The sequence below is a fragment of the Poecilia mexicana genome, unplaced genomic scaffold (genome assembly GCF_051168715.1).
Source record: "Poecilia mexicana isolate PSO_F unplaced genomic scaffold, ASM5116871v1 scaffold_19, whole genome shotgun sequence".
NCBI classification, from domain to species: domain Eukaryota; kingdom Metazoa; phylum Chordata; class Actinopteri; order Cyprinodontiformes; family Poeciliidae; genus Poecilia; species Poecilia mexicana.
The window spans coordinates 18,612,400-18,635,881 of NW_028263388.1; the positions used below are offsets into that span (position 1 = coordinate 18,612,400).

Consider the following 23,482-nt stretch of genomic DNA (forward strand, 5'->3'; position numbering starts at 1 on the left):
TGTGTGAACACGAGTTGAAAATGTTGCTCCCAAGCGTGGTAAACATTTAGGATTAGTGTTTCGGGTTCTGCCCCCCACACACCCACACAGATGTTTGAGCACAGATGACAGAAAAAGTGGGATATGCAGCAGCCAATTCAGTCTCTCTTTCAATGTGGATGCCATTGTAGAATGTAGCAAACTCTTAAATTGTTAGGGGAAACCCAGCTCTGTTTGCTCAACAAAATAGTATCCACGTCCTTCAATAGTTTTGCAAGCTTGGCTGTAAAAATCACACTTGCAGTTAAGTTGCCCCAGTATTGACGCTCATTTCGCCTGTCTTGTGTGGCCCCCGACCTTCTAGTCCATTACCGCAGCCCGGGTCAAACACAGTCCCGCTGTCGCATCGCAGCCTTCGTCATCGCACTCTGATCAACTTACGACGCCACTACTCCTCTCTGTGACACTAACCGCGGCGAGCAGCTTCTTCGTGCCATGTGAGAGCGGACCCCCTTCCTGTAGCGGCGCGCTCCTGTCATATGGTCGCCGAACAGTTTTCCCCTAAGTAGCTGTGATGGCTGCTCTCGTTTTGATGGTCGCTCATAAAGGAGAAGAACACGAGGACGGGCTAATGAGCTATGTTAAGATAAGGCCACCTGCTTCACTTCCCATCTCCCACTACTCAGCTAAAGTGCTCATTTAGTAATGCGTTTTTGTTGTTTCTCCACCTTCGTTAAGTGCGAGCCATTTCTCCTGATGGTGTGAGAGAATGAATTATTTGGAGGTGGCCTATTGTTCCTACTTTAATGTCTGATGACTTAAAATAGCCTGCTTTTGAAAAAAAAAAAAACCCTGGCAAAATAGAAACATCTACATGACTTTATTTCACCTTGGTTCAAACCCTCTGGGAAGCTATTATCATTCTTTTTATGTGGTGAAAGAACAAAGAAAAGTCTGCAGCCTTTCTGTTTTTTTTTTTTTTTTTAAGGATGTTTTTTGAGACAAAATTAAGATGGATGATAAGCGAGGCAGAAGATTTATGGGGTCTGTCTCGGCAGGTCCCTTGTTGCTAACCTGGCAGCGGCAAACTGCTACAAAAAGGAAAAACACCTGGACTTGGACAGCAACTGGGAGCTGGTGGAGAAAGCCAAGGTCTATTATATTGCGGTAAGTGAGACCCCTCTATATTCAGAGTGACTGTTCCCCAACTCTGTTAGCCAGAGGAGGACAAAATGTTAAGAGGCTTTATTCAGGAAATGCCTCAGCACGCCCTCGGCATTGTCAATACAGGTGCTGGTCATAAAATTAGAATATTGTGATAAAGTTCATTATTTTCCATAATGTCATGATAAAAATTAAATTGTCATATATTTTAGATTCATTGCACACCAACTGAAATATTTCAGGTCTTTTATTGTTTTAATTTTGATGATTTTGGCAAACAGCTCATGAAAACCCAAAATCCCTGTCTCAAAAAATTAGAATATTATGAAAAGGTTCTCTGAACGAGCAATAAAAATAATCATCTGAATCAACAAAGTAACTCTAAACACCTGAAAAAGATTCCTGAGGCCTTTAAAAACTCCCAGCCTGGTTCATTACTCAAAACCGCAATCATGGGTCAGACTGCTGACCTGACTGCTGTCCAGAAGGCCATCACTGACATCCTCAAGCAAGAGGGTGAGAAACAGAAAGAAATTTCTGAACGAATCGGCTGTTTGCAGAGTGTTATATCAAGGCACCTCAGTGGGAAGTCAGTAGGAAGGAAAAAGTGTGGCAGAAAACGCTACACAACGAGAAGAGGTGACCGGACCCTGAGGAAGATTGTGGAGAAGGGCCGATTCTAGACCTTGGGGGAAGCAGTGGACTGAGTCTGGAGTAGAAACATCCAGAGCCACCGTGCACAGGCGTGTGCAGGAAATGGGCTACAGGTGCCGCATTCCCCAGGTCAAAGGTCAAGCCACTTTTGAACCAGAAACAGCGGCAGAAGCGCCTGACCTGGGCTACAGAGAAGCAGCACTTTGGACCACTGTTGTTCAGTGGTCCAAAGTACTTTTTTCGGATGAAAGCAAACTTTGCATGTCATTCGGAAATCAAAGTGCCAGACTCTGGAGGAAGACTGGGGAGAAGGAAATGCCAAAATGCCAGAAGTCCAGTGTCAAGTACCCACAGTCAGTGATGGTCTGGGTGCCATGTCAGCTGCTGGTGTTGGTCCACTGGGTTTTATCAAGGGCAGGATCAATGCAGCAGCTATCAGAAGATTTTGGAGCACTTCATGCTTCCATCTGCTGAAAAGTTTTATGGAGATGAAAATTTAATTTGGTCTGGAATCGGCCCTTCTCCACAATCTTCCTCAGGGTCCGGTCTCCTCTTCTCGTTGTGCAGCGTTTTCTGCCACACTTTTTCCTTCCTACTGACTTCCCACTGAGGTGCCTTGATATAACACTCTGCAAACAGCCGATTCGTTCAGAAATTTCTTTCTGTTTCTCACCCTCTTGCTTGAGGATGTCAGTGATGGCCTTCTGGACAGCAGTCAGGTCAGCAATCTGACCCATGATTGCGGTTTTGAGTAATGAACCAGGCTGGGAGTTTTTAAAGGCCTCAGGAATCTTTTTCAGGTGTTTAGAGTTACTTTGTTGATTCAGATGATTATTTTTATTGCTCGTTCAGAGAACCTTTTCTTAATATTCTAATTTTTTGAGACAGGGATTTTGGGTTTTCATGAGCTGTTTGCCAAAATCATCAAAATTAAAACAATAAAAGACCTGAAATATTTCAGTTGGTGTGCAATGAATCTAAAATATATGACAATTTAATTTTTATCATGACATTATGGAAAATAATGAACTTTATCACAATATTCTAATTTTATGACCAGCACCTGTATATCCATTCATCCTTTGTTGGGGAAAATGAGCTATGTTACCTATTGAGACAATACAGCTCCATTTTCCCTTCCCCCGTCTTTGTGCACAAAGCTGCAGCGCAGTGTCAAATTGTTCTACATGAAATGTATTCATTCATTTCTTTTAACATGAAGACAAGCCAACAGGTGCTGCCAAAGTGTGAAAATTGATTATGCAAGTTCATTGGGCTTTACCCCACTCCCCCTTCGCCCCCACCGCCTACACAATCTTCCACTCAGACACACACATACACACAGAGATTGAGGGGGACAGATGTATGTTGCTACTGAGGTAATGTCTTCACTTGGAGCTTGTGGAGCAAGATGCCCCGTCGTGCTCATGTTTCACTGTTTGGGATTATATTTAATTCCCGCAGATCAACATTTTTCTCTCATCTCAGGTCAAGACGATAACCCTGAAATCGCACCGCATTCCAGGCCTTTAAGCACTTCATTATTGGCATGAATCAGCGTTACAGCCAGTGGTGGTTTGCGTTATGGCGGGATATGGCTCACTGCCCAGGGAGCCCTCCCATCAGCGAGCGACACAAGCAAACAAAATGTCTGCCATTTGCGCTCCAGATGTGTGTTGTGTAAAACAGTCATGTGACATGAGCATTGGTGTCTGACTAGACCGGTGCAAATTCAAAGGGGACGTGTCACTGTCTTTTTAAGGAATCTGGAAAATGTCAGTTCAAAATCAGTCATTCAGACTTTGAAAGAATGAGAGAGAGCAAGACTGTGAAAGATAACGGATACAATTTGATCCGATTTATCTTTTCGAACATGCTTCATTGGGAAATGTTGGCATCATTATAGAAAATCTTGATTTTTAGGAAATGAACAGGCTGTTGTAATAGCAACTACAGTAACCCACTGAATCGGTAATGGAAGATACTGAAGACATTTTAAAATATTAACTCCATATTTGCCTCTAAAAGGCTAGGAAGTAAAAATATTTTAAATTCTGTTTTTAAATTAAGTTACAAAAAATATCTAAACATACATTGCATGATGCACCAGTCACCAGTGATTACAGCCAAGCCATTAACACAATCCTTGGTATAAAGGAAATTAGCTGGCCCTCCACACATGGCACATTGCAAACTCTGCTATAGAAGCTGTTATGATCCCATAATTTAGTGTTCAGTGAAACAAAAGCCAAGAAAATGGAGATAAAATAAATTGTTGCTTATGCTCGGCCCGTCCATCCACCCGAGTTTGTGTGGTCTCATCTTTTTAGCCTCTGCTTCACATTAGCAAACATGGCACATCCTCTGCAAATTGGCAGTTGGGTTTTGCCCACATCCGACAGTCTTGTGCACAGGGAAAAGCTTCCGTGGGATTTTAAGGGGTGGGGTGCGGGAGGCAGGGAGTGGGGGGAGGGGGGAGGATCGACGGGCCACAAATGGGTGTTTGTCGGTGCTTGGAATCTAAAATGCGGTTTGTAGCGTCCCTCTTGGGCCTCTTTGTCAAAACAGGGAGGGGGGGATCATTCGCTTTATTAGAGTCCCATTGGCACTTGTAAAGTACTTATCTAGACACACTGCCACAGCTATTCCCACTTAATACTGTGTGGCGTGTCTAGACTAGCATACACTGAGGCCTTCTCTCTCCATTAACCTTGTCGAGAGCACTTAGATGTATTTACCTAATTTACAGCTGGATTGTAAATTTTTCCCTCTCTCTGCGCTAACCTTTTCACTGTATTAATGTGTCTTGTTGATTTTCGTTCGTATTAAACTGCTGCCGGGTGGTTTTTGCGGCCATGTACGCTTTGATCCGTAAATTTAATTAGCCACCCCCCCAAAAAAAAAAGAAAAAAAAAAGGCACACACGTGTTTGTGTGTGTGTGCGTGCGTTACCACGTTTATTTGCTTGCACATGTGTCTGCGTCTGTCGGGGCATGCGTGTTAAGAAGGTGATTGATGATTCCTGGCAGAGGCTCTCTCAAGGTGCCTGCTACGATGTGGTGTGATTGGATGAAAACAGAATTATTAGAGGGCTCTCTCTCTTGCAGCCAGACTGGCTCATCATCCAGCAGCAGCTTCAGCAGCAGCAGCAGCAGCAGGGCTGGTGGCAGACGCAGAGCAGGGAGGCAGCACTGCCATTTCTCACAAAGAGACACACAGAGAGAAAGAGAGCGAGCGAGAGAGAGAGGAAGAGAGGGAGAGAGAATGTTGAACTCCTGCCAAATGTTTTTGTGGCAGGCTGTTGCTAGGAAATCTGGGTCCTTAGGCAAATCATTGCACAAAGACCAATAACAAAGGCGAGTAGAAGGAATGGCTAAACGCATTTCAGGCAAACCTTTTTGTTTTGTTTTGGGTTCTTTTTTTTTCTTTGAATGCCATCGCCCTTTGCAGTGATGTGTACAGTTATTTCCTACCCTGACGACTGTAAGCATCAGAAATCGTAAAAAAAGGGAAGATGAGTGACTCTAATTGGTCTAGGTGATTTGTGCATGCTGCCCCAGTTAGTCTCTCCCCCTCCTCCCCTCGTTGGCCTTCTGTGGACTCCTTCCTCACCCCCTCCCCCTCTTCCTCCTTCTCCTCTCCCTTTGCGCCCTCTTCCTCTCCTCCTCTAGTCTCCCAGACACACACATACATTTTGCTGTTAAACACTCCCCAGCATGCACGCACACATTCTGCAGCATACCACTGGCTTGTTTTTCTTACTACTGAGCGCATTGCCCTGTAATTTGATCTCCACCGCTTGATGCATCCTCCACCATGCCACTTTGAATTAACCTATGTCTGCACCAGCTCTCCTTGGCCCCCTGCTAATAAAATGGCCTCTTCTAACTTACTCCGATTACTTAAAAAAAAAAAAAAGGGGGGGTGGTGGGGGGAAAAGAGGCCCTCTGTCTCATGGCCGTGTACAATGTAACTAACAGAAAGAGAGCAGAGAAACAAGACAATTGACTGTGAAAAGGCCTGTTAATGACTGGGCACAGATGGCCAGAAAATAACCCAAGGATAGACGCAGGAGACGCTCGCCCCTGCCAACTGGCCTGGTACACCAAATTCAACCAATGAGGCACAAGCTGCAGAGCTGTTAGGTCACATATCCGATCACAGCTGCTCCTTTCCAATCTATCCTACGAGCTCAGTCCTCGTTAGCCACGCCTAAAAATATTTTTAAAAATTAAAAATGTTTGCATAATGAGGCCTTGTGGCACAAGATATCACAATATTAAAATGCCAAAAGATTCCTCGTCTGGATCGTGAAGCTCTATCCAGTTGCAATCAGCGTGGCCATTGAGGCAGCCCAGGATGTGAAGTCGAGCATATTAAGCTCGACATCCTGTTTGTGACTCCTCTTTTGAAGAACACAAGGAAGTAGATTCTGAACTCCGGATACTACTTCCTGCATAGCGTCCAGACCGTTCTAGTGGCTCCTTTTCAAGAAAGCGACGAGCAGTGACGTAATTGTCTTTTTTTTTTTTTTTGTGGCGTTAATGGAGCCCTTCCCTCACCCAAAGCGCTCAAAGGTGGTTTCCTTTGTGGGCGGCAGACAGGACTCAGCTGCTCCAAATCTTCTAAATTGTCATGTTACGAGCACAAATGCAATTGTACGCGATTTTACTGAGATTTTGTGATACACCAACAAGAATCGTCACGTGGAACGAAAGCAATGACGTGGTTTAAAAATGTATCACAAATAAAAATATGAAAGTGTGGCATTGATTTGTTTTTACCCTCCAATTACACGTTACACTATAACCCGCGGAACAAGACATTTCTCCCATACTAATATGGGTAAATATTTTTGGAAGATTGTTTCACTTATAACTAATACTTGGTCATCCATTATTAAGGAATTATTGACTTTAAACAAGCTGCCATGTCTTGTTGAAAAAATACTGTCAGAAAGTTTTGTCTTCTTTCAGGCATACTAAGATATTTGCATCAGAAAGTAGACCATAAACCTCTCTCCATAAACCTAAAAGACTCGAGTGGTCTTCTAGGTTGCTGTTTTGTTAAGGTCAAATGGCACACAATGTTATTTCTTGGTCAGCATTTGCAATACTTTGCGTAGTAAAATACTAAGTTTATCACCCTGAATACACTATTTCCACTGTGAAGCATGGTGTTGGCAGCTTAAGGGAAATGGTTTCTTTCTAAAGGGAAAGAAAGCATTGGTCATCAGGATAACTGGTCGGAGTTGATTTGAAGACTGGTGTCGCTAAAAACAGGAAAGAAAATGTGGCTGCAAAAGACCGGAGACTTCCAGCAGCACAATTATGCCAAACATTCTCCAAACCTAAATCCAGTTGAGAGATGCCATCTGTCCAATCAGACTTAATTTTATTTGTTTTACGAAGAGAAATGGACAACAAGTTTTAGTCCGAAATTTGCAGAGCTGGTAGAAGCAGACCCCAAAAGAGTTTAGCCTCATGACCAAATCTCTTGAATTGTCTCATGGGCTGGGTTTATTGCTACAACCCTACTAAAAAAGGAGCTTTTTTTTTATGTTTGTTTTTCAAGGCACCAAAGCTAGTTGAACCAGAATGCCTCACACTGTTAACACTGGTACACTGTATACAGCATTAATTGCTGGTTGTATTCCTGCCCTCACTGCAGGGGAAAGCTGAGTTCAGCTTCAGCCACTGAAGCATAATATGCAAGGGAGAAAAAAAAAGAAAAAGAAAATGAAGGCAAAGGCAGGAAAGAAAAGCGCAGCTCTGGCACCACGAGCTGCACGTCAGCCTGCTTACACCCCAGAGTGGCACACACACACACACACACGCGCACACGCACACACACACACACACACACACACACACACACGCAGTTAGTCCACCTCACTAGTCTCCTTCAGTTTGCAGCCAAAAAAGCAGAGAAAGGTTTTCCACACACACATCTGACACCTCATCAGCCAGCCGAAGGGCTGATCAGCACAGAGGTGACTGCGGCTGCGTTTGTGTCCAACTCTGAGGACCACACTGTCCTCCCGCTGACCTTCAGACCGTCTTTCACTGTCCTTCTGCTCTCCATCCTTCCACTGTTCTGTATATCTCTATCCCCCCCTTCCCTGTCTCCATTCCTCATTTTCCCTTCTTTCTTTCTCTCCCTCTTTCTTTTTCCTCTCTGTACTGCACCACTCTGCGCTGCCCCTGTCCTTCCACACAGCCAGGGAGAGATCACGAGGCAAAATGCAGACATGGGAGAGGAAGAGAGGGAGGGAGGATGGAGAAGTGGAGGGGTTAGAGAAGAAGAAGAAGAAAGGGGGGGGGGGAGAAAACTGGCAGGCTCCCTCTTTGTCTGCAGGCGATCAGTTACAGTCTTGGTTGCCGATGAAATTTAATCCCCACCGCATTTACATGCCAAGTTTGACTTCTGGCAAGTCTTATTAAATAGATTTGTAAATCATTTCATCTTGATTAGAATCTGTTCTCGTGGGATCAACAATTTTTTTCCCCTTCTTGTTGTTGTTGTTTGCTTGTCTTTTTGTTACGTCTATCTCTACCTGTGCTAAAAACGCAAAAAGTCAACCCTCACTTCATTTTCTCCCTCCGGTGAGTGTAAGCTGTAGGTTTTAAGGGGACAAAGAGCAACGGGAGCCAAATCCCGTCTGTCACCGGCCAAGCCCACTGTGTCAGCATGTCTCTCATCTCCAGAGGTCATGTCGGCAACCGGGCGTCTGCTCTGATGTGCCTTCCTCTGACACCACACACTCTTTTGCATGGAACAATGTCATTTCAAATTGCGCCTAATCAGATGGGATTTTGTAATTGCAAACAAACATCTTATGAATATGAATTCATTATTGTTCAATTACAAGTCGACTGGATCATATTCGCCGGCTTATTTATTTTTTTCCTCCCCCCCCTCCTCCTCCCGATGGCCTGGGCCAATTATAGGATTTCAATCTTGAGGCAATCAAGTGATAAGGGGGAGGTGTTTAGTGTTTGCTGTCACTATATAATTCTCTCCAATGTTAAACATGCATCTGGGAGGGCTGCATTTGTCAGAAGGCTGTGCTTGGAGGTGCACCTGCCTAATTGAGTGGTAATGAGCTGTCAGGAGTGTGGGCTCGGTGATTGGCTGCTGGCAGGGAGTCCCGTGCCAGTGGGGATGTATAGGCTGGCCCGGCCCTGCTGGAGAACCAGCCAGCTTTACGGCCCTGCAGGCCTGAGTGGGCGGAGAGTGGTGAGTTAGGGTGGAGAGGCCAGTGACGCCGGCTGTGGAGACATCCTGTGGCTCTCACTCAACCGTGGGATTTATTTAGGTTGTTTATGACTATCCTTTCTCCAGATTTAGTCTCATTTCTTCTTGTCAGAGTTGTGTAATCTGTTTTTTTTGTGTGTGTGTGTGTGTGTGTTTTAGTTATGTAAAAATATAATGTATATGTAAAAATGCAAGCTATTTCTTTTTATCTCTCTTTAAAAAAAACAAAAAAAAAACACAAAAGGCAATTTTCTCTTTAACTGTGGCAAAGCCAGGATCTGCAATCAAGGTAATCAGCATAATTGCCAAAATGTTGTTTTTTTTTTTTTTTTTGTTTGGTTTGTTTTGTTTTTTTACTGTTCTTGCAGCAACATATCGAAGCAGCCGGCTCTGCACGTGGCCGGTCTCCATGGACACTGATCAATAAAATCCTACTTCTCTTAAAGCACACACAATGCAGGGAGGCATTTCAAATTCTGAAAAGGAAAAACAATGGATCAACAAATCTCTGTTTGAAAAAGACCAAAAAAGAAGTTGATTAAATATAAGGGGGGGAGGGTGAATCAAACCCTGTCTCGGTGAAAGGCGGGTACATCTGTAAAAAAAATAAATAAATCAAAGCTGAAACTGAGCCGGACCCTCCAACATCATAGTGACCCGAAAACATACTAGAAAATCCACCAAAGCCTGGTTGAGGTGTAAGAAATGGAACATCCTGAAATGGTCCAGTCAAAGCCCAGATCTTCATTTCACATAAATACTTTTGGGCATACCACTGGCTTTTAAAGAGGAAGGGTGTTATTTTGCTATGTTTTGTTTAAGAGGTACAACAATGTCGATTTTTGATGTTTACCTCTAAATGAATCACTTTCTTTCCCCAGAGATAAATAAAAAACAGAAAATACGTAAGTGGAGGAGTTTTAGTATCTACGAGTCTTGTTCACGAATGAGGAAAAAATGGAGCGGGAGATTGATAGGAAGCTTGTTTGCAGTGATGCTATGGAATACGCTGTCAATATGGTGATATATTGTAAATACTTGAAGATTACAGTTGAAAAACCCTTGAGGCATCGATACCTACAAGAAGGCAGTAATCCTGTAGCAATTGAAGCATTGAAGAACTGGCTAGCACAGAATAATATTTAACTCTGGCTCAGCCAGGTCTGAATTTATTAGGGGAAATGAAGATTAAAGAGATGGCAAAGAGGATGTCCAACCTCAAAGATCTGAATGGGAGAGAGGTTTTTGGCTCTTCCAGCATTTTTTCAGCTGGTTTTAGGCAGCTAGTGTGACGGCCTGATCAACCTGTTTTGGTTTGGATCTCAGGAAAAACGGCCGTGAAGACCAGACTGCTCTTAAAGATTTATCCTTCCATAACCGTTGAAATGGAGACAGAAAACTGTTGATGCTTATACAGATGGCTCAGCAATTAATAGCATGTAGAGATCGAGGTCGTATTTTTTATTTTTTTGGTTAACTCATATTTTTGTCTTGAAAAGCCTCAGTTCCAGCAGGTTATATTTTACATTCGAAATGCCTTAATGTAGCTTCTCTTTATCATCAAGCTGAAACTCTCAGCTAAAGGGGAACTGACGGGCTTGCCAACAGCCTCTCAAAACTCAGCCATGAGAAGAGCAAATGTTTGCCACCTGAAACAACCCAAACTCATGAGGCTAATTCACGTTGAATGACTGTTATACTGTTTCGCTTTGGTCTCGGATGATTGCTTTTGTTGGCAGCAGCGGGGTTTTTTTGCAACCAAAGTACGTCTGTTGTACAGGAAGTGCGCAGCCACGGTCAAAAATTTACCGTACAATGGGTGCATATTACCGGCCTAGCATGAGTAGCTGCCGGTTGAGAAAGGCTACAGGGAGTGCCAATGTAAACTCCTGTCTGAGGCCAAACTGAATCCTCTTATTGTGAATGCGTGAATGAGTTACTCTGACTGCGTTTCTGGTGTGCACTGGCAACAGTCGAGTTTGTTTTTGTTGCAGTTGGTGCAGGAAATCGCAGTTGGAGGTGTCTAAATCTTACATATACCATCACGCAGCGCTGAGGTGTCTTCAGGAAATATTCATATGCCTCCAATAAGAGCTTGATCTGCATCAGTGCTGTCTTATGAGGGAAGTTTATTTGCTCAAGATCAGCATAAACATAGTACATTTTAGAAGAACAAGTAGGTTTGGGATTGTTTACAAAAAGAAAGTCAAAGTTCGTCTCATTTGGTTATTCTAGAGGACAGCTTCTCATCGTACCAAACGAGATCTATTTTAGTTCAGAATTATTTGACGTCGTTAGGTTTTTGTCGGAGTTGTTTATTTAAATGCAAAGTTGGCAGGGCCTGCGCTGGAATTGTTTTGGAAAGCTTTATTTACAATTAATTATTGGAGCATTTTTGGACCACGCAGGGTTCCCAGGCCCGTATTGCTTAAGAGCAGCGTTCACAGACTTTTCCTTCTACACCCACATTTACCTTGTAAAAAGCGTTTTTCTTCTGCGGCGAGGTGGAAAAAACACCATGTTCTTTCACCCCCCCCCCCCTAGATTACTATGTGCGTCTGCACCACCAGCAACAACAGCTCTGTTTTCTGCTGGATGAAATAGTTTCGACTTAATGATATTTCTGCTTGCCATCACCTTGTCGCCTCTCTCCCTCTGCTTCAAAGCCCCGCGGCATATGTGGGCCTCTTTATTCATGAGACCAAGTTGTAAAACACTGAATAATGTTTCAGTGCTACAGTGGGAGTTTGTGGCCATTTGTGTGAGTTCCACAGCTTAATTGAATAGCCTGAGTAATTATTTGTCAAGTAATGCCGAGCAGAAAATAAATAGCCACTTTGCGGCTGTGAATTGTGCCTGATAGCCATGTGTTGATACTCTCACCAGGGAGAGGAAAAACCTGCTCGACTGGCTAAGTATCTGATTAAGATTCACATGATGGAACCGCAGACGCTTTAGGATAGCATGTCTCCTGGGCAAAGATGGTGAGCAGAGTTAAGTGTCAGACAGTGTTACATTATCACACTGAAGCATGAAGCCATGGTTTAATAAATACTGCTGGAATATTCTTGTCATAAATGATCCGTACCTCTCGGGTCATGTTAACCAGATTTCCAAGGTGTCCGGCAAAGACGGGCTACTCGATGGGAGGTGCGGTGGCAGGCGGAAGTTTTCGTACCTCTTGAACATTTTCTGCTCCTGTCACATTGCAACCACAAACTTAAATTTATTACTTTTTTTAGTAGATGCGTCATTTTTAAAATGCTTAGCATGTCAATTCCTGAAAAGAGGTGACCATGCATTTGTATTAAAATCCCCAAATTTCTTCTCTAATTATCATTTCATTCTTTGTCCAGGCCTTTCTCCTAGCTGGATGTCCTGGTGGGTTTGAAGTTGTGTTTTGATGTTCAAAGTTTTGCATAATGATTTATAACCCAACGTTCCTTTAAGAGTCTCTGTAGGGTTTCCTCGACCTTTTTACTGTGTTCCCGGGTCTTTATGAAGCCATTTGTTCACTAATGTTCTGTAACAAACCTCTAAGACCTTTGCAGAGCAGCTGGACTCACATTATTTACTAACTAGGGGACCTCTGAAGGTAAGTGGTCACCCTTTATTTTATTTCCAGGTGTAAGAGGAAAGACAGCTGAAATAAATGCTACCTTTTTTCGTTTTCTGTTAACGGAACCATGTAATAGCACTAGTTATTGTTGGTCTGTGTCACAAAATCCCGATAAAATTGTCTGAAGTCAGTTCTAATGTCACTGAATGTGAGAAAGTTGAAGGTGTATAAATACTTTTGCAAGTTGCACCATTAGACACTGTTCATTGGAAAGAGTTCTGACATTTTTAGTAGGTTATTGCTCTCATTTATACAAATATACTTCTGAATATTTAAATTCTTGCAACACAATTTAAAGCTTCTCATGAGTTTTGTGTTGCATTTAACCAGTCATGTTAATATTTTGTACTCACCTGTGATTTTTTTTTTTTTTTAGATTCACACACTGAAGCCAGGTTCAGAGTCTGCTCTTGTAAGACTGTAGTTCTCTACTGGAGGAAGGTGGATCGCTTTCTCCTACTCTGGGTCAGGCTCTGCCTCAAGCAGAGCAGCTTAAGTATCTATCTTTCTTGTTCGCCGCGTGATGGTAGGATGAAGCAGGAAATGGATAGGGCCTTGTCGGCGGTAATGCGGCCGTTGCTTCGATCCGTTGCGGCGAAGAAAAAGCTGAGCCTCGATTTACCAAAAGGCAGACCCTCAATTCACTGGAGGGACTGCGCACTCCTCTTGGTCCGAGAATGACCGAAAGATTCCCCAGAAGGAGTTTCAGGGCATCATGAAGGGATGGGCCGTCGTGTTTTCCCTGCCGGAGCTGTTACCCCTGAGACTTGACCTTTAATAAGTGAACAAACAGCATCATGAAAACCAAGGAACACAGCAGAGAGGTCAGGAATATAATTTATAGTGCGGTTAGGTTATAAAACATCATTCCAAGCAAACTTGAGGAAGAAGGCGCTCTGGTCAGATGAGGTCAGATTTAACCTTTTCACTTAAATTCGAAATGCAATGCGTAGGATAGCTAATATTACCCATCAACCTGAATACACCTCTTCCCGGTGTGAATCGTGGTAGCTGTATAATGCTGTGGGAATGTTGTTTTTTTCTTAAAGAGGGAAGGTGAAGCTGGCTAATCAGTGGAAACTTGAATGGAGCTACATACTGGTCAGTCCTGAAGGAAAACCTGGAAAAGACCTGAAACTGCGATGGAGCTTTACCTTCCAGCTGGACAGCAACCTTCGATGTACAACCAGAACTACAATGGAGGATTATTATTATATTTATGTGAAAGGCCTAGTCAAAGTCAATTAGAATTTAGTTGCATTGCTTCAAAACTGATGTTCCTACATGTTATCAAGGCAGCTTGAGCTACTTTAAAAAGATGAATGAGCAAAACCTTCGCTCTCTGCATCAAAGGGACTGTGATATGTATTTTTCAGGTACAAAGAGCCATTTTGAAGCACAATTAAGAAACTACATTACCTGCAATTGTTATGAAAACACTGCATTTATCAAAAAGACTTAAAATAAATTTGACACCTTGAAATTGACCTCTGCCTCTTTAAGAAGCTCCTTCTTTTTGTGGCCCTCTTCTCCTCCTTTATGCCATTTACAACCATTCTGGACTGAGAAGTAGTTTGTATGCTGAGCTCAGCAGATGTACAGTTCCACCAGGTGTTTGCCAATTGCTGCTGTCGCTAGTCTGAAGGAGCTGAGTGTGGGAGGTCTGATGGAGAGGTACTCTGTGAGGCGGAAGTTCTGATGGAGACTGCAGCTACAAGGAGCAGGCGACAAGCATTTAGGCACCCTTGATTCAAGGATTCCTCAAAGATGCATGAAAAAAAAAATCAAAGCAACACTCCAGGTATGCTTTTGATTATGGAATAACATTATAGCATAATATAAATCTCAAAAAGGTTGATTTTACATAATGCTGCCCCTTTAGTAGCTGGTAGAGATGTAATCCAAAAGACTTACAGCCGTAATTACATCCCCCTTAATTTCAAAATGCAGTCAAACTCCCAAAATGTCAAATGGTTGTGACTCCGGAGAATCGTAATAACGTCTTGTGCCTGGGCAAACCATTTATCCATTTGAATGGATTTGGTCTTGGTTTTTATGGCTATGTGCTAAATTTTCTTCAAGTACTTTTTAAACTCTTTATGAGCTTCAGCATTGAAACAAAGTACTGGTTTGTTTTTATTAAGCATGTCTGTAGTGAGCACATGCAGTGGAGTGGTCTTTGTTTTTTCCATGCATGGTCCCAGTTAAACATGCACTACCACTTTGACCTTATCTATTGTTTCTCAAGTGTATATTGTAAGCAGCTTTGGAGGCTTTATAAAGACTTAGCCGGCAGGGCTGCCGTTTCTCTGGTGGAACATTTGGACCTCTGGCAAGTGTCAGATTTTCAGCTGCACATTAAATCTCTTAACCCAGTTCTTCCTCTCCCCTCCCTTTCTTCTCAGTGTCCCTCTTTTCTCCCCCCCCCCCCCCCCTCTCTGTCTCTCTCTCTCTTCCTGCCATGCTAACAAGCTGGCTGTGATTTATTTTTCATGTGTGGCATTGCTAGTCTCCACTATTTTTTTTCCTCCTCTCTTTTATTTCTTGAGCCTCTAAAGTCTTGTGCCAGCGGTTAGCCTGGTGCCCAGCCCCTGAGGGGGAGCGGGCACGGTGGAAATGTAGCCAAAGCAGCTGCACATCACCCCGGCTGGGCAAAGTCCTCCAGATGCGCCGACTCTGGCCTCCCAGAGACGCTTTGATTAGCACGTCCATCATTATTGGCCAGCTTGAATGTCATGCACCGCGAGCCCAGTCGTCTAACGCCTCCGGCCGGCCAACGGGGACCACTCCCTGCAATTACAGATACGGCCGCTTGTTCCAGTTCGGAGGCGAAGCCAGAGAGAGCGCCAAAGTGCCAAACGATCGTCCTCCTCTGTAAATAAAAAGCAGACATCTTTGATGTTCTTTATGTGCGTGCTTTATTTTTCAGATGCTGTGGCGCAATCACATTTGAAAGCGTTTTGTGCCACGAACATAACAAGAATGGGGGTGGGGGGGACCAATCAAAACAATAACTGTGGTTCCTTTTGACAAAGCCCTTGGCTCACAGTTGTCAGAAGATGTAAGCTGACTCATCCACACAAGAAGGGCATGTATCCCTGGGAGCGAGGGGCAAAACGCTATGATGAATCCTCCCCTCTGTGCTTGCCGCTCTCCAGTGAGCCTGCTTGGATTAATTACATGACTAGTAGCCGGTTTAGTCCCATTATTATTATTTTTTCTTCTCCGTCTTATAGTTTTGCTCACTTGCTTTGCCCGGATTGTATTCTGCTCAGGACCTTTCAGCTTTGCTCAGTGGAAATAAGAATGCATTGATTATTTTCCATCTCGCAAATATCCCACCAGCTGAGGAATAACATGCCTTCCCCTTAATTGGTTTGTTTATCTTGAGCAACAGACTCCGGGTTTGTTTGGACTCTGGCTGGCATCCACTCTCTGCACCGCTCCTCAGCGTGATTACTCACCTTGGGAGGAGGCTGCCGTGGCAAGGTTGATGTTCCCCACGCAGGCATCAGGCTGTCATTCTCGCCGCTTATGTGACATCATTTGCCAAGACAGATTTGTTACAGGAGAAATAAATTCAGGCCTAAAAAGGGATTGATTTAAGGACAGGCTTGCAAGTAAGGAGGGGGGCAAAGAAAGAAAAAAAGTCGACAGGAGGGATGGGGGCTCAGAGGTACATTTCACCACTCAGAGGGCTCGGGCCAGATCCAAATAAGCTGCCAACAGAAAGATAGATTCTGGCTTCATGTATAATTGATAAACTGTATGTTCTAGGTGTCAGCTTTAAAGAGGGAGCTAGGACTATATCAGGAAGCTATTTTTCCCTCTCTGAGGCAAGCATCATTTTTATTTTGTCCTCCCCCGTTCTTTGGCTTATCTCCTCGGTTCAGAAAGCCCCGTTGAAAATGATCGCTTTGCTTTGAAGGCGACAGTTTAGGAAGTGCGGCATTAAGAGCACATCCTGTTCCCGTGCCTATTAGGAGAGCCGGAATAGGGCAGATAGCCATCTGCAGAAAGTTGACTGAACATCCCGATGTTATCGGGATTAGCCATCTCACTCTTGACACCTCGCACATTAATATTAGCTATGGGAGAGTGTATCCTGCTGAAAGCAGCATAAAAGGATTAATGCAGCTCTTATCCTTTTGGAAATAATGCTCTTTATTGAGCGGATCTGACACTGCAGAGGCTAATGATGACATTGAATGGAGCCAGCATAAGTAATGGCGTATCATCCCGTGTCATGCAGGCAGAACAGTCGCTATTTGCATTCCAACAGCTCAAACCGTATTGATTGTGCAGAAGGCTTTCGCTTGTTTTTCCCGTGCAGCGGTGTGAGGGGTGTTACTCAATCATCAGCGTCCTGTAGATAATGGCGGTCCTCTCCCGGCGGGTCCAATGACACGCTTCGTTCATCGTTACGCAGCATGCAGCGGCGTCACCTCTCAGCTCTTTGGGTGGCAGCGGTCCCAGCGCTTTCACGCCCATTGGACTTTTCCCCATTTTTCTCATCTTACAGCCGTAACATTTACTGTGTTGCATTAGCATTTTATGGTGCGGACCAACACATAGCAGCCCGTGAGGCAAATCATGGATTGTTTCTCATTTGAAATGGTCTTAACAAAAAAAAATAAATAAGTGGTGTGCATTTTTTACTGCGATTACCGAAGTAAATTCCAGTCCAAGCATCAGCATTCGAAATTCACCTCACTTGCAAATAAGTTAATCTGTGTGTGGCGGTTGAGAGGTGGTGAGGAGAGACGCAGAGACCCAGGTTGTAGAAGAAAATGATGAATTTAATGAAGATGCTCAAAAACAGTCCAGATCAGGCAGCACAGCAGAAAGATTAGCACACAGCTAAATGCCGGTAGCAACTGAAAACCTGAAGACTGAAAACGAGAGCTAGACCAACACAGGACTTAACAGTTCGACTGTGAAGGTAAGCAGACAAACGATGAATGACGTACACACGACGAGGATCCGACAACAGACAAAGACAACTGGTGGGACTAAATACACAGGGAGGGTAATCAGGAAACTGGACACAGCTGGGATCAATCAACAGGGAGGACAGGGCAGAGACTCACAGGGAAACGGGACTAAACACAGAAAATCTCAAAATAACTACACAGAGAAACACAGATCACAAGTGTGTGTAATTCTACTCCAATGTAAAATCCAGCTGTTCTGTAAAGGTCTCAGAGGTCAGGAGAGAATAAAAGGCATCGGGAAGACCAATGAACACAACTGTTAATTTAGGCTCATTCTTGTTTTGAGCACATTTAAAGGCAATCGTAAAGAAATCTGGAACAACAAAAGGAGATAGTTTAAGAAACCAAGTAAACAATGTCAAGGTAATCATCTTAAACCATGACAATTTTAATTAAAAGTGCTCGGAACCTGTAAAAATATATCAGTAGATGGTCAGAGATAAAGTTGAAAAGTTCAAAGCAAAAAACATAAAAAAATTACGTCCTACTTTTTACTTCAGAGTTGATTGGAGCAAAATACAAAATCCTGGAAGAAAACATTCAAAAAGGCTTAAGACTGGGGCGAATGTTCGTCTTCCAGCAGGAAAATGGTTTAACGTTTAACGGCAGGACCTAAATCCAATTAACAAACTTGAGAATTGATGTTCACAGACTCTCTCTGTTCAGTCTGAACACTAAAAGGCAGAACATTCAGTTTCTAGATGTGTAAAACCGATAAAGATGGATTCCAAAAAACTTTATTCTGTAACTGCAGCAGAAAGTAGTTCCAAAGATTCTTGACTCACCTGAATGAAAATGCAATCCACACATTTTAATTGGTAAAAAAAATAAAAAATAAAAAATGGCATAAACCATGCATCACATTCCCGTACTTTACAATTATGCACTGCTTTGTGGTTAAAACGTGGAAAAAGTTTAGTTTTTTTTTTTTTTTAACGAGTTGAAAACTTTTCCACAGCACTGTATTGTCCAGCAAACAGAACGAACCAGGATGTCAAACCTTCTTGCCTTTCAAACGCCTTTCAAACGCAGAGCGAGGAGGTTAACGCGGCTTCGCCCGCCCACATTAATACAAATAATTTCATATCCTGCCATTCAACCGTGAGAGTTTTATAAGTACAGCTTGTGCCACTAAAGCTGTTCTTGTGCACCAAAGGAGGGTGGAAGTCCAACTCTGTACCCTGTCATTTCCTTTTGACACAATAGATTGGAAAAAAAAAAACACGTTATGTTTTTTTTTTTTTTTTTTTTTTGCAGAGGACTTTAAGTGCAAAACAATTCCATGATTGCTATTATTTTTTTTAATCCCCCCTTGTGCTCAGAGTTCAGAATGAAGCTGGTTTTAACAGGAAATGTAACAGCAACCAGGCACATGGTTTGAAACTAAAATGATTGTGATTCAGACAGACAGAGAGAGAGAGAGAAAGCGAGAGAGAGAGAAAGGAGTCTCCTTGGACCTCGAACACAATTTGATTATAAAGAGGTTAAACAACTGTAATAATAAATCTGTCAAGTTTTTAATACAATGTGCCATTTAGTGTGAGCATTATAACACTGAGAGGCAGACAAGTGGCCATCAGCTCCACCTGAGAACATTGCTTCTGCTCTTTTTTTTTTTTTGCTAAAATTGCTGCTTCCCCCTTGGTGTTATATAAATATATGATATTCTCCTTTCACTGACAGGACACTAACCTTATCAATCAAAGCTGTTTTCTCCTCCCTTCCAAGGACCCATGTTGATTTGTTTTAAGTGCGGTCTCCTTTGGTGGTTTTAATGGGTACATTGCATTCTCATTTCAGCGCTGCCTCCCTGCTTCTTAATGAGCTGATAAAGCCCCAATTATCGAGGCAAATCCCGGATTCTGATTTGCATTACTGACTCTCGTTTTACCACACACAGCGGAAATGTGCATGATTGAGGGCTCTGGGATGTTTGCCTGTCTTTCCAGAAGTTTGCGTGGCGTCGTGTGTGTGTGTGTGTGTGTGCGTGTGTTGATGTGCATGTGTGGAGACACATGAGATGGCCAGATTAGATTAGATACAGCAGAGGCTGCACGGCGCAGGCCGTTTGTGCTCTGAATGTGATTTGGTTGGGAGGTTTGGAGCCCACTATGGGCCCTTGTGATGGGTGAGGGGACAGACTGGCAGTGACAGTGGGGTGGTAATGCCTCTGAATGAGGAGCAATGGCCTCTGTTTGGCTCCCACCCTCCCATCGCCTAAAGCCCAGCTGTTTTCCCAAGCAGCTTCACCGGTCTGCGATTCAAAAAATCGGAAACTCTTACAACCTTTGTTTCATTAGATAACCTCAGATTTTAGTGCGTTAGAAGGAGGAGCGTTTACCGTTTGGTTAATAATTGGCGTGTTGCTATTGAGTCAAACTAGAGACTGGAATGGGATCACAGGTCCAGGTTAGTTCTGGAGGAGCTGCAAAGATACACAACTTAGGTGGGAGAATTTATTTTTAGATCGATCCACAAATCTGGCCTTCGTGGAAAATTGCTGTAAGAAGCTGAGCTTGCAGCTGGCAGAAGCCAAGCAGGTCAGATGACTTCATAGTTGAACTTTTTCACCTACATCCAAACTGCAATGGTAACTGGCAAGTCTCAGTTCTTTCTCCTTTAGTCAGTTGTATAAATGATTGGTAGGTCAGATACTTATTTCCCATTATTAATATTAGGGCTGCGAAAGCCTTAATACGTTCATGTTACACAATGAATCGCATTACCTGTTTTGACATAAAAGCTTCTCTCCTGCGTAAAGTTAGTTTGCCTAAAGCACCGCGGTTCACGGTCTTGTACTGCGGTCAACAATGCTGAGTCTTAAAGATGAGAGAGGCGAGCAAAATTGGTTTTAATTTTGCTTTAAAGAAACACTACAGTGGACGTTTGGATAAAACCGCGGTAGCATGTGCTTAGTGCAATAATGACTTATCCTTCCACCGAAGCACACCCAACCTATTGTTAACATTTCTAAATTACGTCTGAAACAAAATGACTTCTGCTAAACCTTCCTGAATAAGCAAACCTGGAAAACTGAGATGTTTGGTTTGAGAAAATAGAACCTTTTGTTTGAAAACGGGCATTTTTACATTTCAAGCTTACAAAGTTAAATATGCTATAGTTATTCTGATTAAATTTTTTAATTGATTGACAGCACTTATTAACATATGAACCAGCAAAATGTACTTAGAAGTGTTTTGGATTTACTAAAATAAAATTAATATATTAAAAAAATTGATTTTTAATTAAAAAAAAAACAAAGTATAGAGACAGAGGCTAATGCATATTCCCTGATGCATTAATATGGCTATTCTCATACTTAAGTCTACGCACGGTTTAACAAAAGCAGTAGCATAATTTTCTTTTTTTTTTTTTCTTTTTTTTTATTAAAACAAACAAAAAATTAAATCAGCCCAATTTGGAACCAGCAGTCCAAACCTCAAAGAAAAGCGGAAACCAGCACCAGCCACTAACAGCCCGATCGGAGCGCCTTCACCCCTGGATGCGGGATCAAAGATGTGTTCATATCTGCGCTCCCAGACTGCATATGAAAACCCAGATTTGTTTTTCCTGCAGCCTCGTATCTTTGGCTCTCTCGGCCTCCTCTTGGTCTCGGAAAGTGAAACATCATGTCTAGAACTTTGGCATGGAGAGCCCTGCAGCTCATGAAAAATGCATTCGCTCCAGCTCTCTTTCTAACTCCTCGCCTCTGATACTCTTGTCATATCATATCCATGTCATGTCAGTGTGTGTATTAATTATGTAGCAGGCACAGTTGAGCAGACAATATTGATGCATCCCAAGCAGACACCCTATGTATATATAACTCGCCGGACTCGACTTTGGGGCATATATTGAAGAGTTAACCAGAGACGAGATGATACTTTGTTTGTCCCTGTGAGTAAATAACTCACAGGAAGCTTATTCTTTCCGTCTGCCTCTCCCTTGGGCTCTGATTTATTTATTTATTCTTCTTTTACTGTCTCACGCAATTCAGCCGTTCTGGTCACTTTTTTTGTTTTTCTTTTTCCGGTTCAGCTGAGGTGCCCGACCCGGTAGCTCCTCGTGGGTTTTAGCGTTCCTTTTCATTTGCCCGCTCACAATCTCACAACACACCTTCAGACTAATGGCACCCAGCAGCACCTCTGGAGGTGTCCCAAGCTGCAAAGCTAATTTGTTTCTTTGGGAGCAGAATTATACATGATTAAGAGGTTACATTGTAATATCAAATTGCTTAGCAGTTGCACGCATGTCAGATTTTTTTTTTCTTTTTTTTTTTTTTGAGTCCTCTCTGTGCTGTAGACTTATAGAAGTGTGTTAGCACTTGAATATGTTTTTCCTCGCTTAAGCAGATATCAGGAGACATGACAGCGTTTTCCTTTTTCTCTAACAAAACACTTTCTCAGGATTGAAACCACAACAGACACCTTGGAGATATTAATCTTCTTCCAGCAGTTAGATTAAAAAGCAGCAATTTAAAAAGGACAAGGAGAGACTTAAGCCCTTTTTAGCAATTAAGTAGGGTCTCTGTGTTCCTTGTATAAATCCTGTAATGAAGGCATAAATTAAGCCGGTAACTTGTTGCTGCCAACAACTTAGTCAGCATTGATCGTGTGTGTTTCGCAGTGTTTGAGCAAGTGACTTACAGAACGGTGATTGCTTCGGTTTGGCAGGAATAATTGGAAGTTCAAAGCTTCGATCTGCAGAGTGTAGCCTGGGGATAGGTTTCTGAAGAAGCTGACACTTCAGACGTATTATGAAGCCATCATGTCTAATTTGCAAAGGCCTCTTTTGTAATTCACCCCCAATTCAGAGGAACAGTCTCCTGCTCCGCAGCACAATGCACACTCGGCTCGCATTGTTCACGCTCATTGGAAGAGACACCGAGTGAGTGATTGTTGGAGCTCAAATAATGTGCAGCACTGTTCCTGTCATATTTGTTGCTGCGTAATGGTTCCTGATTTGCAGTTTCCTGCAGCGCCTTCTATTTTTTTTTCTCCTTCTTTCGGTTTGTTGCAGAGTAGACGGCGATGCACCGTGCTGTATGCAACAACATTTTTCTGTGCATCCAGTCCAAGCCGCTTGTTTACAACTCGCTGCCGGAGCAACCGCTTGACAGATAAAGGGGGCCTCAGAACGTCACGCAGACGGGTTTTTTTTTTTTTTTTTTTTTGGGGGGGGGGCGAACGGAGGAAACCTCTTCAGAGAAAGGACGGGGGTTTTCCACATGCCGCCCAGACTATCTCACATATTGAGTTTGTCTGCATGCATCTTTGAAGATGCAAATGTGTCAACCACATGTAACAAACCACCCAGCGAGGAGCTGAGATGCTGAACTGGCTTTCTCACGGCTCCTAAATGGCTGCCAGTGATCTTCAGCGGCTCTGCATGTCTGCGAAGCTGGCGGTTCCTTTTTTTTTTTTTTTTTTTTATGGACAGATTAGTGTTTTTGTGGGATATCGAATAATTTGTGCACATTTGTCACTGGACAAAAATGTCTTGTTAAACCGCACGAGGAGATGCAAGAGAGTTTTGGCTGCGACGTTTTGTGTGCACTCATGCTGCAACCTATTGTAGTAGAGTGTATGTGGAAGTGGTGACGCTGACTAAAAATGAATTGAGTTTCCAGTAACATATTTGGCAGGAATCAAGAAAGTCCTTTACGTTTTTGTCAACTTTTCAACCACAAACTTTTACGCATTTTTGTTTTGAGAGAGCAGCATGAAATGCAACGTAACACTTGAGGTTGAGTGAAAATGATGGATGGATTTCAGATATTTTCAGCTCTATTAGATGTGACCTGCATGTGTAATCA

At 43.0% G+C, this 23,482-nt stretch overlaps 1 protein-coding gene across 2 annotated transcripts in view; it reads left to right on the plus strand.

Moving 5' to 3' along the window:
* Positions 1–23,482, plus strand: part of LOC106928326 (adenosine kinase-like) — a 165,708-nt gene that overhangs the window by 67,635 nt on the left and 74,591 nt on the right. For both annotated transcript variants that reach the window (XM_015004500.2, XM_015004502.2), the window contains exon 6: positions 1,038–1,146. In XM_015004500.2, the coding sequence (XP_014859986.2) occupies positions 1,038–1,146 (109 nt within the window). The remainder of the gene's footprint in view (positions 1–1,037; positions 1,147–23,482) is intronic.